Source organism: Molothrus ater, chromosome 22, assembly GCF_012460135.2.
Source record: "Molothrus ater isolate BHLD 08-10-18 breed brown headed cowbird chromosome 22, BPBGC_Mater_1.1, whole genome shotgun sequence".
NCBI lineage: Eukaryota > Metazoa > Chordata > Aves > Passeriformes > Icteridae > Molothrus > Molothrus ater.
In genome coordinates this window covers 6,234,875-6,247,584 of record NC_050499.2, presented here as the reverse complement: position 1 = coordinate 6,247,584, position 12,710 = coordinate 6,234,875, and the positions used below count along the sequence as shown (strand labels likewise).

The window sequence follows — 12,710 nt, the reverse complement described above, 5'->3', positions numbered from 1 at the left end:
GGGAGGGCGAGGCAGGTGCACAGCCGGAGGCAGGGAATGAGCGGAGCACGCCCAGCCCTTGGCTCGGCTCTCTTTTCCCTTCTCCTGTTTGGGAAAGCGATGAGAAACCCAAACATTACCATAAATGCTGAAAGCATCCTGACTCCGTCACTGGCGTGCGCTCCCTGGGGATGCAGCAGCGCTGCCTCGGAGCCACAGCGCCAGACAGCACGACAGAGCCCGGGCACGGACAGACAGACACCGGACCCCGCCCTGCTCAGGGAGCCACCTGCAGGAAGGTGGCCCCGGCTCCCTCGGGGCTGGTGCCTCGCTGCCCGGGCTGTGGTGCTTCCCCCCTCGGCCCCGCGCTGGCCGGAGCCTCCTGGGCTGCACATGGCTTTCCCGTGGGTCATCAGGCACTGCACTCGCCCTCTCCTTCCTTAAAAAGCCTTGGGCTTCAGGGCTGCATTTTCCTGAACTTGTCATCGCCTTCAGGGCAGCAGGGCTGGACCGTCCCCTGGGGCACGGCAGAGCCAAGGCTTTGACAGCCCCACGCCCTGGCTGGGGTCCAGCAGGGAGGGCAGGACCTGCTCCAGGGCTGTAACCTTGGTGTGAGCCATGGCCATGGCTTTATGTTCAAACCTCCTGCAGGAAACTGCTTGGCCGGGTGACCCTGGGCTGACTCTGTCCCAAACAGGCCCAGGGGATCCTGCTGGCAAGTGCAGAGCTTCCCTGTGCCAGGGCTCAGGCTGGCACAAACCCCACTCATGCATGGCCACTGCGGGTGGTGGGATCCCCCTGTGCTGTTTGGAACCAGCTTTGGGGGCTGATATCAAGCCCTGCCCATCCCTGCACTGTGCCTGCTCTGTCCTGGCTCCTGAACCCCATCCCATCACTCCATCCCTTGTGCAAACTCCTTCTCCAGGTCTCCTGGAGCTCCTTTAGGCACTGGAAGGGGCTCCAAGGTCTCCTGCTCCTTCTCTTCCCCAAGCTGGACACCCCCAGCTCTCCCAGCCTGTCTCCAGAGCAGAGCTGCTGCATCTCCTGAGCATCCCTGTGCCCTCCTCTGGGAGTGGTGGGACAAGGGGGAACGGCTTCCCACTAACAGGGGGCAGGGTTATGTGGGATATTGGGAAGAAATTCCTCCCTGCGAGGGTGGGAGGTCCTGGCAGAGTTTGCCCAGGGAAGCTGCGGCTGCCCCATCCCTAGGAGTGCCCAAGGCCAGGCTGGACTGAGCTTGGATCAGACTGGGGTATTGGAAAGTATCCGTGTGCTATGAGCTTTTCCTCTTTATGTACTGGCACAGCTTGCTCAGGGAAGCTGTGGTTGCCCCATCCCTGGGAGTGTCCAAGGCCAGGTTGGATTGGGCTTGGATCAATCCTGAATATTGGAAAGCGTCCCTGTGCCATGAGCTTTTCCTCTTTATGAAGTAGTCGGGCAGATTCACAAAGAGATCAGGAATTGCATGAACAGTGTTCATTCCGCAGTTAAAACACTGCAAAAACCGATGTGGCTCGCGGTGAACGCTCCGGGCTAACGGGCGCTGCTGGCCCTTTAAATCACCGTAGTGGGCGTGGCCTCTGCTGGAAGCCGCGCCCCCGCCGCGCCCCCGCCGCATCCTGCGAATCGACCAATGAGCAGCGAGTCCGGGCGGAGCCCCCGCCGCTGATTGGCCGCGGGGCGCACGGCGGCGGGTGCCAAGATGGCTGCGCCCATGGCGGAGGGGCCCCGCGGCTGAGCTGCCGTACGGCCCCGCGGGGACCATGGACGTGCTGTTCGCGCTGCTCCGCGGGCTGCGCCTGCTGCTCGACCTGCTGCTGCTGGTGCTCGACCTCAACTTCTTCCTGGTGTCCTCGCTGGTGTCCGCGCTGCTGTGGCTGCTGGCCGCGGCCTCCAGCCTGCCCGCGGCCGCGGCCGCCGCGGCGGTGGCGTGCTGGGATGCGCTGGTGCTGGTGCGCGGCTGCTACGGGGCCATGGAGGGCATGCGGGCGGCCGGGCACCTGGTGTCTCACCTGGCGTCTCACCTGGCGCTGCGGGGCCGGGAGCTGGCGCAGCGCGGGCTGGGCGCCGTGCTGGGCTGCGGGCAGGCGCTGGGCCGGCAGCTGTGCGAGGCGCTGGCCATCGGCTCCAGCCTGCTGATGTACCTGGCCAACAGCCTGGTGAACGTGTGTCTCATCGGCACGCAGAACCTCTTCACGCTGCTCGCCGCCCTCTGGGACTCGCTGGCCGGGCCCGTGGTTAGGCTGGCCGAGCTGCTGGCCGCCTTCCTGGCGCACGTGTCCAGCGGAGCCATCGCCGTGTCCATCCTGCTGTGGTCGCCCTGCCAGATGGCCTTCGAGCTGCTCTGCTCTGCCACCGAGCTCTTCATCAGCGTCTTCTTCGTCAACGTCTACGGCCTGGGCTTGCTGCTGCTCATCGTGCTGGTCAGCGCCTTCGCCTTCAACCCCGGGCTGCTGTGGACGCTGACGGGATACCTGCTGGGCTACCTGCACACGCTGCCCTCCCTGCGCCGCCTGCACAGGGACGTCTGGCGGCTCTACCAGGTGGCCGTGCTCACCCTGGGAGTGGCCGTCACCTCCCAGCCCTGGCGCAGGCTGGTGGACTGGATCCAGCAGGTGACCAACTGGAGCCAGGGAGGGAGGATGGTGAACCAGGGCAGCGACCAGCGACGCGCCGTGGGTGCCCCCAGAGCCCCGGCCGCCGACAGGGTGACCCTGGGCCAGCTGCTGGCCGGGCTGGAGGAGCAGCTGGATGCAGAGCAGGGGCCGCAGCCAAGGCCTGCTCTGAGCCGTGCTGGGGCAGGGCAGCGTCCCCAGACATCCAGGGAGGAGCCAAGCACGTCCTGGTGGAAATCCCCGAGGAAGCAGCGGCTGAACGCCGAAGGAGCCCCGGACGACGACCCCTGGGTGCTGCTGAAAGAACAAGAGGAGCGTAAGAAATGTGTCATCTGCCAGGACCAGACCAAGACGGTCCTGCTGCTGCCCTGCAGGCACCTGTGCCTGTGCCAGGAGTGCACAGAGGTGCTCCTGCAGCAGGACATCTACCAGCGCAACTGCCCCCTGTGCCGCCAGGTCATCCTGCAGACCCTCAACGTCTACCTGTGAGCCCAGGGGGGGCTTGGGCTGTTTTTCCCAGGAGGTCAAGGACACCCCTGTGTGCACTTCCCAGGGCTGCCTTGAGCAGCTTCCAAAGAACTGTGGATGGTGCTGGAAGGGCAGAACGCTGTGGGGTGTCTGCTGGTCACATTTGCTGCCTAACTAGGTTGTAGCTCTTGCTAGCAAGCACAATACTGATCTCTGCAGCGGGCTGGAAGAGTTACCTGTTTTTTTGTTGACAACTTTTGCTGTTTCAGGGCTGTTGCCTCGAGCCTGCAGCCTGAGATCCAAAGCAGAGCGCAGGAAAATGCTCTGGTCCCTCCTAGCCAAAGCTGATGGAAGGTTACAGGCTGTGCCCTCCTGGCAATCACAGGGGCTGGTGCAAGGCAAGGGAGATTTTTTTCCCAAGGTCTCACTAGAAAATTACCTGGCAGGCTGCATCCAGGCCTGGAGGAGCTCCATGGGAAAAGGGAGGAGTGCCCTGTTTGCAAGGCCCAGGGAGAGCCAGGAGCACACTCGAGTTTTTTAGTGTTTGCTGAGCCTGGCTCTCAGCTGGAGAACAGGGATTTTGGGGTACTTCATCACCCCAGGGCTTTGCTTTTTGAGGGATCTCTCTTGCCAGGACAGCGTGGAGCTGTGATGGACCCGGGCTCCCTGCAGAGCTCAGTGCTGCTGCTGCTGCTTCCACGCATCACCTATGCAAGACTAGCAAGCACACATCAGGTTACCTGCACGGGGAGGCTGCAGGGATCACTCCTCCTGCAGGGCTGCTGCTGCTGCTTGGGGAACTGAGGAGTGGCCCCCCAGGCAGCCCTGGCAGCAGCAGCAGCAGCCCAGACTTGAGCCAAGGCTGGAGAATCCTCTCCAAAACCCACACATTTTCAGGCTAAGAGTGCCATGGAGCAGGGAGGGTCACTCCAGAGCTTGCTGGCTCCTTCCCAGGCCGGGCTGGTTAGAGGGAGGAATTCTTTAGGAGAAGAGGGAGCACCCCAAAACTCTTGGGAGCTCACAGACATTCCAGCTCCAGGCACAGTTTCTGCACATCCATGCTGTGGATCTGCAGTTGTGTGCGTGGAGCAGTACCAGGACCATGGATATCTGGGATTAGGGCAGGGCTGTACCTTTGTTTTGTCTTGTTTGTCACCAATGTCGTTACTTCCATTCAGAAGTGTCCCCTGGAGCCCAAGGTGTCCATCCCATCCTGGCTGGGGCAGGCCTGAGATGGCTCATCCCAGCTTGGGCAACCAGCACCATTCCAAGAAATTGCTGGGCTGCAAGAGGGCCTTGCACTAAAAAGCTTTTCCTTTTCCAGCTGCTTGCCTGAGGTCAGCCACACGCCACAGCCAATTTTGGCTGGAGCCAGACCGGAGAGAGTCTTGACTCTGGACTGCAAGCCAAGAGCCTGAGGGCAGCTGGCATGCTTCTCCTTCTATTTTCCTTCTTGATTAGCAATTTAAGCCAAAACAGAGGCAGCAGAGAGGCCAGGCTGTGCTGGGAGATGCCTCTGAGCTGCAAAGCTGAGCTCTAGCAAGGAACTATCCTCTTGTTGAGTGGCTTTGCTCAGAAAGGCACTGCCAGGGCTGCTTGCTCCCACATTTCCTGGGAGCTGGAAGGATTCCTGGCCCAGCCAGGCTCCTGAGCACTAAAGGGTGTTAGAAGGGCTCTCAGCTGCTTCCACTCCACTCCAACGAGATGCAAAGCTCCCCATTGCTCAAGCTCTTGTCCCTGTGCCTCCCCACACACCTCCCTCGTTCAGCTGCCTCTCTCCAGCCACCAACACTTGGGAGCAGCCAAACCCTCACCAGAGGAGTGTGAACCCAGGCTTTGCCTTGTCCCAGGCACTTGCAGGGGAGTCAGGGAGCTGCAGCTGGAGTCACTCAGGGGTGGGATTGTGGCCCTGCTCCACAGGCAGCAGCATTCCCTTGGGACCAGCTCATGGATCAGGGGGTGCAAGGTTCCCTACATGAGTTACAGGCTGGGGGGAAAGGACACCTCCCCAGAAGTGCAGTTTGTTCCCTTAACCCCTTTTTTTTATATTATTATTATTATTATAGCAGTCACGCTTGTTTGTTTAGGGCCTGTTTGCTGTTTATAAGAGAAGGCTTTGCCTTAAGTTTAACTCTTTGCACTATGGACTAGATACTGAGCAGATTAAAATCTCCTTTACCAAAAGCTGGGCTCTGCCTCGTTCTTGGGAAGGGTTTTTTGGGGGAATGTGTGTTTGTGTCTCCTACATTCACCCCTGGGCTCCATGCAAAGCCCATCATTCCCCTCAAAGGGTCAACATCACCTGCAGGCTCGGGGGTGTTTGCCCCCAGAAAAGCAGTGCTGTGGGATACCCTGGAGCCGGGGAAAATCCAGCACCCAGGAGATGAATTCACGCCCAAACCCACTCTGGGTGGGCTTCTCAGAGCTGGCAGCCCCCAGCTCCTGCTCTGCCAGCCCAGGTGAGAGGAGATGGTTGTGGATACACCACACCAGGGGACAGGGAGGAGGGGCTGGGGCTCCCAGTGTGTTCCAGGCTGGCAGGAACGTGCTGGGGCCTGTTCCTTCCTGTTCCTGCACATTTGTGGGGCCTCAGACTGTCCCAGGGATGGAGGCAGCAGGGGGCTGGGTCTTGCCTTGCAGAAAGGCTGTGGCAGGCTCAGGGTTACCCTGAGCAGATGCATTTGCTGCACAAGGAGCTGCTCCCTGGCTCGGATCTGAGCTCCTGGCAGGTTGCTTTGTGCTTTTAAGCACTCTCTGCTTCCCCAGCATCCTCATAAATTGTTTGGAAAAATGGCTCAGGACCCTGATGGGCAGAGACTCCAGGAGTCCTGGCTTGCCCTGCCCTGGCAGGGCATTTCAATCAGGATGGCTCATTTCAATCAGTGGCTCATTTCAATCAGGATGGAAACCAAGAGAGGGGAGGCCAGAAAGAGGCAGATACCTGCTCAGGCACAGGGAGGAGGGCAGTGCTGGCAGATACCTGATAAGTGGGGAACTGAGGCACTTCTCGTGCTCCTAGGGTGTGACCCGAGGCTGGCTGGGCCCCTGGGGAGGCTGCAGAGGGGGCAGGAAGGTGGGATCAGCCGGGGAATGTCTGCCCTACCCTGCCCAGGCAGGCTCTCCCAGCCCGGCAGCCCCGGCAGGGGATGGGGAGGGTGCTCGGCCACCTCGGGCCACTGCAGCCCAGCTTTCCCAGCGAGGACAGGATGTGCAGGACACAGCCCTCCCCCGGGAGCCATCCTGCACACGCTTGGCTCAATCTCTGCTCGAACAGCCAGCAATTGCAGGAGGAAAATGCAACCGGCTCCGTGCTAATGGACCAGCTCCGTGAGCCCTGCCTGCCCTGGCACTTCGGGTCTGGGCCACTCCGGACAGAAGATTTGGAGTCCTCGGGCAATTCCCTGCTCCTGAACATGCTTGGGAGGTCCCACACAGCCCAGCAGGCTGCTCTCAGCTCATCAAAGCGCCCAGACCCTTCCCCAAGGAGGGAGGAGCGTGCTGCTGCCGGGTGAGCCCGGTTTAGGAGCGCTGGGGTGGTGGGTTCTGGCAGCCCGCTGAAAGCAGGAGCCCCCAGGCGCTGGGAAATCCCTTTGTCAGCCCAGCTGCGGCTCCCCGTCCCTAATGAGCGGCTCGGCACAGCCTGGGGACAGGAGGCACGGTCCCCTGCCAGCAGGGAGGGGACGCACAGCCGGGAGCGCAGATGGGCACAGCGGGAGCGGGGATGATACCCGGGCGGCAGGGAGGGAGCAGGTGAGGATCAGCGGCAGAACCACGGGGAGCCTTTGGGATGCTGTGGGAACCAGCCTGGGCTCTCATTATTGATCCAGCACAGGGAGCCCCAGCAGCTGCCCGGGCTCAGCAGCGACCCCGGTGCCTCGCAGGCGACACGGAGGGGCTGAGGCTGCTGGGGACACCAGCCCAGAGCAGCGTGCTCGGGTCTGGGGACAGCAGGGTTCCCAATGTCTCCATGGGGGGAGGCTCTCCTGCCTCTCTGAGCAGCCCATGGCGGGGTTTGATCAGCACCTCGCACCCCTGCTCGTAGGGATGGGCCTGAGTTTGGGGGAGCTGACCCTTCATCCTCCTGGACACCTCTCCAGGACATGGGACTAACCCAAGGACATCCCTGAAGGAGCCGTGTCTGCTCTCCTGAGCCTTTTTTTGGTCCTTTTCTTGCCCAGCCCACCCCCACGTGAGCAAGGATTGTCCCTCCCCTGCCATTCCCAGGTTAAGGGGCTCCTTACCAGCTCAGCAGTCCTGAAGATGCCTGAGAGTGTTCCCTGCACCTCGGCAGCGATTAGGCCTCTGAACCTGGGCCATAACCAAACTTTTGGGGGGAGCAGGAGCCATCCTGCTGCTGCCAGGAGCCACCAGGCCACCCTTCACCACTGGGGCGTTCCCATGTGCAGCTGTAGGGTCTCAGACACGATCCTATGGATCTCTTTAATCTCTGGTGCCTGCTGACCTCCTCAGGTGACCTTGGACTGCCAAGGACACGAGTGCTGCTCTGCAAAGAGGTGCTGACGTTTATTTTTGTTCCTAAAAACCCACAAAGCAACCACAAAAACCTCAAAAGAAACAAAACAATCCAACTGCTGCCTCTGTAAGCTGCACTCAGCACCTGAGGCCTCAGCCTGGCTCTTATATAGGCTCCTCTCTTAGCCTGGCTGAGGGCTGCTGGCCCCTCCCTAGCCTGGGCTCTGCTGGGACGGGGTCTCCAAGCTCTCCTAACTCGGGGAAGCTGGCAGAGCTCATCAAAAGCACCTGGAGCTTACTAGGAGCTTGTCAAAGTCTCCTGTGGCTTCCTTTTCCTTTTCCTCATCCTCATCCTCCCTAGGCAGCAGCAGACACCCTCACATTCTCACAGGGGGTCCCCCTGACCCCAGACTAAGTGTCCACACAGCCAAGAGCATCCCAAAGGCAGCAGAGCCCAGGAACTGCTGTGGCTGCCTGTGCTGAGCCTTCTCCCCCACACCGTGACAGGGACCAGGGAATGCTCCCAGCCCCCACCCACCTCGTCCAGAGAATTCCCTTTCCTCCTCCCAGAACAGCCATCGATCTGCTCTGCGGCGTTGTTTGCCCCCCGAGCAGCTCTGCTTGCAGAAAAAGCCATCTCCAGCCCAAACAGAGACTTCTGCTGCAACCCGGCCCCGGGGCTGCCCTGCAGCAGAGTCCCCCTGCCCCCCAAAAGGGACACCCAGCGCCTCCACAGGTCCCCACGGGCCGGGGGTGGCCCGGGCAGGCTGCAGTGATGTGCCCGTGGTCCTCAGTGCCAGGGTGGGGGTGCCTTTGGGGTGGCACGGGGCGGCACACGGTGTCCCCACAGCCGGTGCCAGCTGCTGCAGCCCCTGGTGAGCAGGGACACGGGGTTTGCCCATCCTGACGGGCACAGCTGCCCTCCTGGGGGTCCGTCCGGCACACACGGGGGACAATGGGGATCCGGGGCAGGGCAGGGCAGGGGTGGCTGTCCGGCTGTGTTCCCGGTTCCTGGGCTGGGAAGGGCCGGTCCCAGCTGGCGCCCTACAGCCGGGCAGGGCAGCGTCCCAAGCCCATTAAGGGGTTCGGCCGCTGGCCAAGAGCCCCCTCCCCGGCTGGTCCCCTCAGGGACCTATTTTGGGCAAGGAATGAGGAAGCTCTTCATTCCCCTGCTAAAAATAGCGACCTTTCCCAGCGGCGGGTCACCGCTTTCGCACTGGGGCGGGGGGCGGGCGCGGGGGGCTCCGCCAGCCCCGTCGGGGACCGAGGGCCACCCCCGGAGCCGTGGCTCTGCTCGCCCCGGGCAATCCGCTCCCCCCGGGGTGGCCCGGACAGCATGGGGACCCTCGATCGGCCGGGACTCGGTCCTCGGGGGGACCCCGGCGGTGCTCCCGAGCCTCGGGAGGTGCCGGGGGCGGTCACAGCGCTGCGCTCGCCACTCAAGGACGCCGATGCCACCATCTAGCGGCTCTCGCTGGCCCTGCGGGGACATCCCGACACGGTGGCCCCGGCCCGGAGCCCCCGGGCAGGGCTGCGGAGCCCCCTCGGCCCTCGGGGCGCAGCAGGCAGGCGGCACACGCGGAGCTGAGCAGCGCTTTATTGAGGGGAGGGATGGGGCAGCACCCCCGGGCCGGGCCCCCGGCCGCTCAGCCCGGCTTGCCCTGCCCTGGGGGTGCCCGAAATAACAGCGAGCTCTGCCCCAGCGCTGCTCCAGGGGTGTTCCGCCATCCCCGCCCTGGCACAGGGAGCGTTCCTGCGCCCCGAGCAGGGCAGGGGTCCCGCTCTCCGGGAAGGGCCGCACCCGCAGCCGAGGGTGAGCTCAGGCGAACACGGCGGAGTTTTGCCAGTAGGAGTAGACGAGGAAGCCGGTGAAGGTGCTGTCCGTCTTGACGCTGGCGTAGAAGCCGATGTAGTCCCCCACGCCCACCTGCACCCACACCTCGTCCTCGGGCTCCAGGCGGACCAGGGTGCCCCCCGAGAGCGAGGCGGGCTTGGGCCAGTTGCCGTAGTACTGGAAGAAGGAGGCGATGGAGTGGCCGTTCTTGATGATGTCGAACTGCAGGCTGGTGCGGTACACGGTGGCGTGCACGGCGAAGTAATAAAGGCCGGGCACCTCGCAGGTGAACTTGCCCGTGGCCGGGTCGTAGTGGCCCTGCTCGTTGATGAGCACCACGTCGAAGAGGATGGGCTGGTCGGCCAGGGGAGGGCTGCGGGACTCGGAGCGCTTGGCGCTGAAGGCGGAGCGAGGAGCAACGGCGCACTCGCCCTGAGCTCCCTTCTCACCGTGCAGCCCGTCCACGCCGGGGCTGCCCACCTCCCCGCGGGGACCCGGCACGCCTGGGGCAGGCAGAGGGGGACAGGGTCACCTCGGAGTCACCAGCACAGCTCCTCCACCCCTCCTGCCCAGTCCCAATTACAGCAATTCCCTGCCACAGCAGGGCACCGCATGGGGGAGCAGCACGAGCGGGGAGGGCTGGGGGCGTTGATTAACTCAGCATCAACAAATCGTTGGAGAAACCCTCACAGGTTGGGGGAAAGCCCAGCCCAGGAGCCAGGGCAGGGATGATGGTGGTCCCTCCTAAAGCAGGGCTGGGAGAGAGGGGTGGCATTGGGGATGGGGACAATGCAGCTTCCCCAGTGACAAGGAGCTGCTGGTTTTACAGAACACGGGGGCACCACAGGCAGGGCCAAGGGGTGGCGGTGGCATGGCAGGGGCGCTTCTGCAGGGTTCATTCTCCGTTTGGCAATTTGTGCCAGCATGCAGCACTTACTCCCTGGCATGGGGTGTTCCCCACGGGCAGGGAATGGCAAATCCCCCTCCCCAGATGGGATCTCTCCTTTCTTACCAGGAGGGCCCATGTCACCCTTCTCCCCTGGCATGCCCATGGCTCCATCCCGGCCGTCTCGTCCGTCTCTGCCTGGCAAACCCTGCCCCCCGTGCAGGCCCGGGGTCCCTGGGATGCCCGGCTGCCCTGAGCACAGCCCAGGGATCTTGTTGTCTTCGATCTGCAAGGACCTGCTGATGAGCCCGAGGAGGAAGAGGAGGAAGAGCTGCTTCATCTTGTCCTGGAGGGGCTGGAGGGGGGCAGAGAAGGATCACAGCTCTGGGGACCACAGCGAGGAGGGTTGGGACTGCTTGGCAGGGAATGTGGGGGGTCAGCAGGGGACATTCCCCCCCTTTTTCCCCATTACCTTTTGGGCTGCTCCCTTCAGCGAGGCCCCAGTGCTGCCTGCACCTGCCACAGCATCCCCATGGCCCATGTGCCACCACAGCATCCCCACGGCCTGTGTGCCACCACAGCCTCCCCATGGCCCAAGTCCCACCACAGCATCCCCATGGCCTGTGTCCCACCACAGCATCCCCACATGTGCCACCACAGCATCCCCATGGCCCATGTGCCACCACAGCATCCCCACGGCCTGTGTGCCACCACAGCATCCCCACGGCCCATGTGCCACCACAGCATCCCCACATGTGCCACCACAGCATCCCCACGGCCCATGTGCCACCACAGCATCCCCACATGTGCCACCACAGCATCCCCATGGCCTGTGTGCCACCACAGCACCCCATGGCCCATGTGCCACCACAGCCTCCTGCAGCCCGGGGCAGCTCAGGACGTGTGTGGGGTCTGGATTTAGGGCCAGGGCTGTGGCAGCGCCTTTGTGTGTGTGGCTGGGGGCTCTTTGGGGTGGGCACTGCCCCATCATGCCCAGCTATGGGGCAACGGGCAGGGGGATTTAGGGCTGGCATCTGGAGAGCTGTGAGCGTGCCTGGGGCAGGGTTGTTGTCTCGGGGGGGGGGTGTGTGGTGGGGCGGCAGCTCGGGGAACGCGGGGCCGTGTCTGGCCCTGCCCTTGGCACCATCCCGGCTGCCGGCGGCTCTGCTCCACCCCCGGCCGGCTGCAGCATCCCCGGGACCACCCTCCTACCGGGACCACCCCCCTGCCCGGGCTGCCCCCAGCCCTTCCCACAGCAGCACGACGAGGGCTGAGCCCCAGGGCCAGAGCTGGCCCCATCCCCGTGGCCTTGACCCAGAAAAGCTGCTCTCTTCCCCCTCCACGACGGCAACAAAGAGGAAAAGGAGGAGAAAAGGAGGAGAAAAGCGTCTCTCCTCCGCCCAGGCGCCGGAGGCAGGAAGGCAGGGAGTCCCAGCTGCCCCCGGCTGGGTGTCCCCACTCACTGTGATCCCGCGGCTCCAGTCCAGGACCTCACCTCGCTGCTCACCGCTGTGGAAGGGCTGAGGCTCTTCCTGGCCACTTGGCTCTGACGAAGGCCCTAAGAGAGGCAGCCTCTCCACCCCCCCCTCCTCCCCACGTCTCTCCTCCCAAACTCCAAAGGAAATCAAGGGCCTTGGGAGCCAAAAGCTACAAGACAAGGGGAAAAAGAAAAATAATCCCGTGATGTCGGAAGTGCTGTAAGCAGGGGGAAGGGAGAGCGCTGCAAACAGCCCGGCTGAGGGAGAGGAGGCACAGGCTGGGCACCACCTCAGCTGGACACGGCTGGGCAGCCGGGTGGAGGGGGGCAAAACAAGGAAAACAGGCAGCAGAGGGAAAGGAAACAAGATAAAAGCTGAAGGGGGGAAATCCAGCGAGGCAGAGAGAGATGGAGTGGCAGAAAGAAGAGGGAGCTCTCAGGGTGTGAGGGTGCCCTGACTGGCAGCAGAGCTGAGGCCAAGGCATGGCAGAACACACCGTGCCCGGCAGTGCCAGCCCTGGGAGCACGCAGGGGAAGCTGCAGGATCCATCTGGGCAGTCCCAGCACGTTGGGCTGAGCGTGCAGAGCAGGTGGAAGGGCAGGCAGAGCCGTCTGTGCCCGTGCCAGGAGGCAGGGCCGGCCCCAGGGACCGCCGAGCGCGCGGCGAAGCTTTCGAGGCACTCCCAGCCTGCCTTTAACTCGTTCCAGCGCCGAGTGCGTCCAAGGGACACGGTCACACGCTGGCCACAGGGGCGGGCCTGTGGCTGGGGACGTCCCTGTGCCCAGCAGCAGCTGGGACATGCAGGGAGAGAAGGAGCTGGGTGGGCTCAAACCCCCCGGGCTGGGTGGGAGTGCCAGGTCCGTGCTGGGCACAGGAGCAGAGCGGTACTGGCACAAGTGGGTCCTGAGCCCAGCGACCCCAGCCAGGCTGGGGCTTTCTCCACGTGCTCAGGGCAGTGGGAAGCACGATGGCATTGC

General features: G+C 63.3%; 2 protein-coding genes across 3 annotated transcripts; one reads left to right on the top strand and one right to left on the bottom strand.

Moving 5' to 3' along the window:
• The first annotated feature begins 1,701 nt into the window (after nucleotides 1–1,701).
• RNF26 (ring finger protein 26) lies at nucleotides 1,702–5,246 on the top strand. The gene has a single exon (XM_036397625.1). It carries the CDS (start codon nucleotides 1,743–1,745, stop codon nucleotides 3,081–3,083), a length of 1,341 nt encoding a protein of 446 aa, XP_036253518.1. The 5' UTR covers nucleotides 1,702–1,742; the 3' UTR covers nucleotides 3,084–5,246.
• A 3,869-nt stretch (nucleotides 5,247–9,115) lies between these two features.
• On the bottom strand, nucleotides 9,116–11,857 carry C1QTNF5 (C1q and TNF related 5). Of its 2 annotated transcripts, none has more exons than XM_036397491.1 (3): nucleotides 11,719–11,857; nucleotides 10,382–10,610; nucleotides 9,116–9,872 (listed from the first exon to the last, which is right to left on the bottom strand). In XM_036397491.1, exons 2-3 carry the CDS (start codon nucleotides 10,593–10,595, stop codon nucleotides 9,355–9,357), a joined length of 732 nt encoding a protein of 243 aa, XP_036253384.1. In that variant the 5' UTR covers nucleotides 10,596–10,610; nucleotides 11,719–11,857; the 3' UTR covers nucleotides 9,116–9,354. The 2 variants fall into 2 exon arrangements, with proteins under 2 accessions (XP_036253384.1, XP_036253383.1); XM_036397490.1 differs by having other exon boundaries at nucleotides 11,751–11,838.
• Between the last annotated feature and the right edge of the window lie 853 nt (nucleotides 11,858–12,710).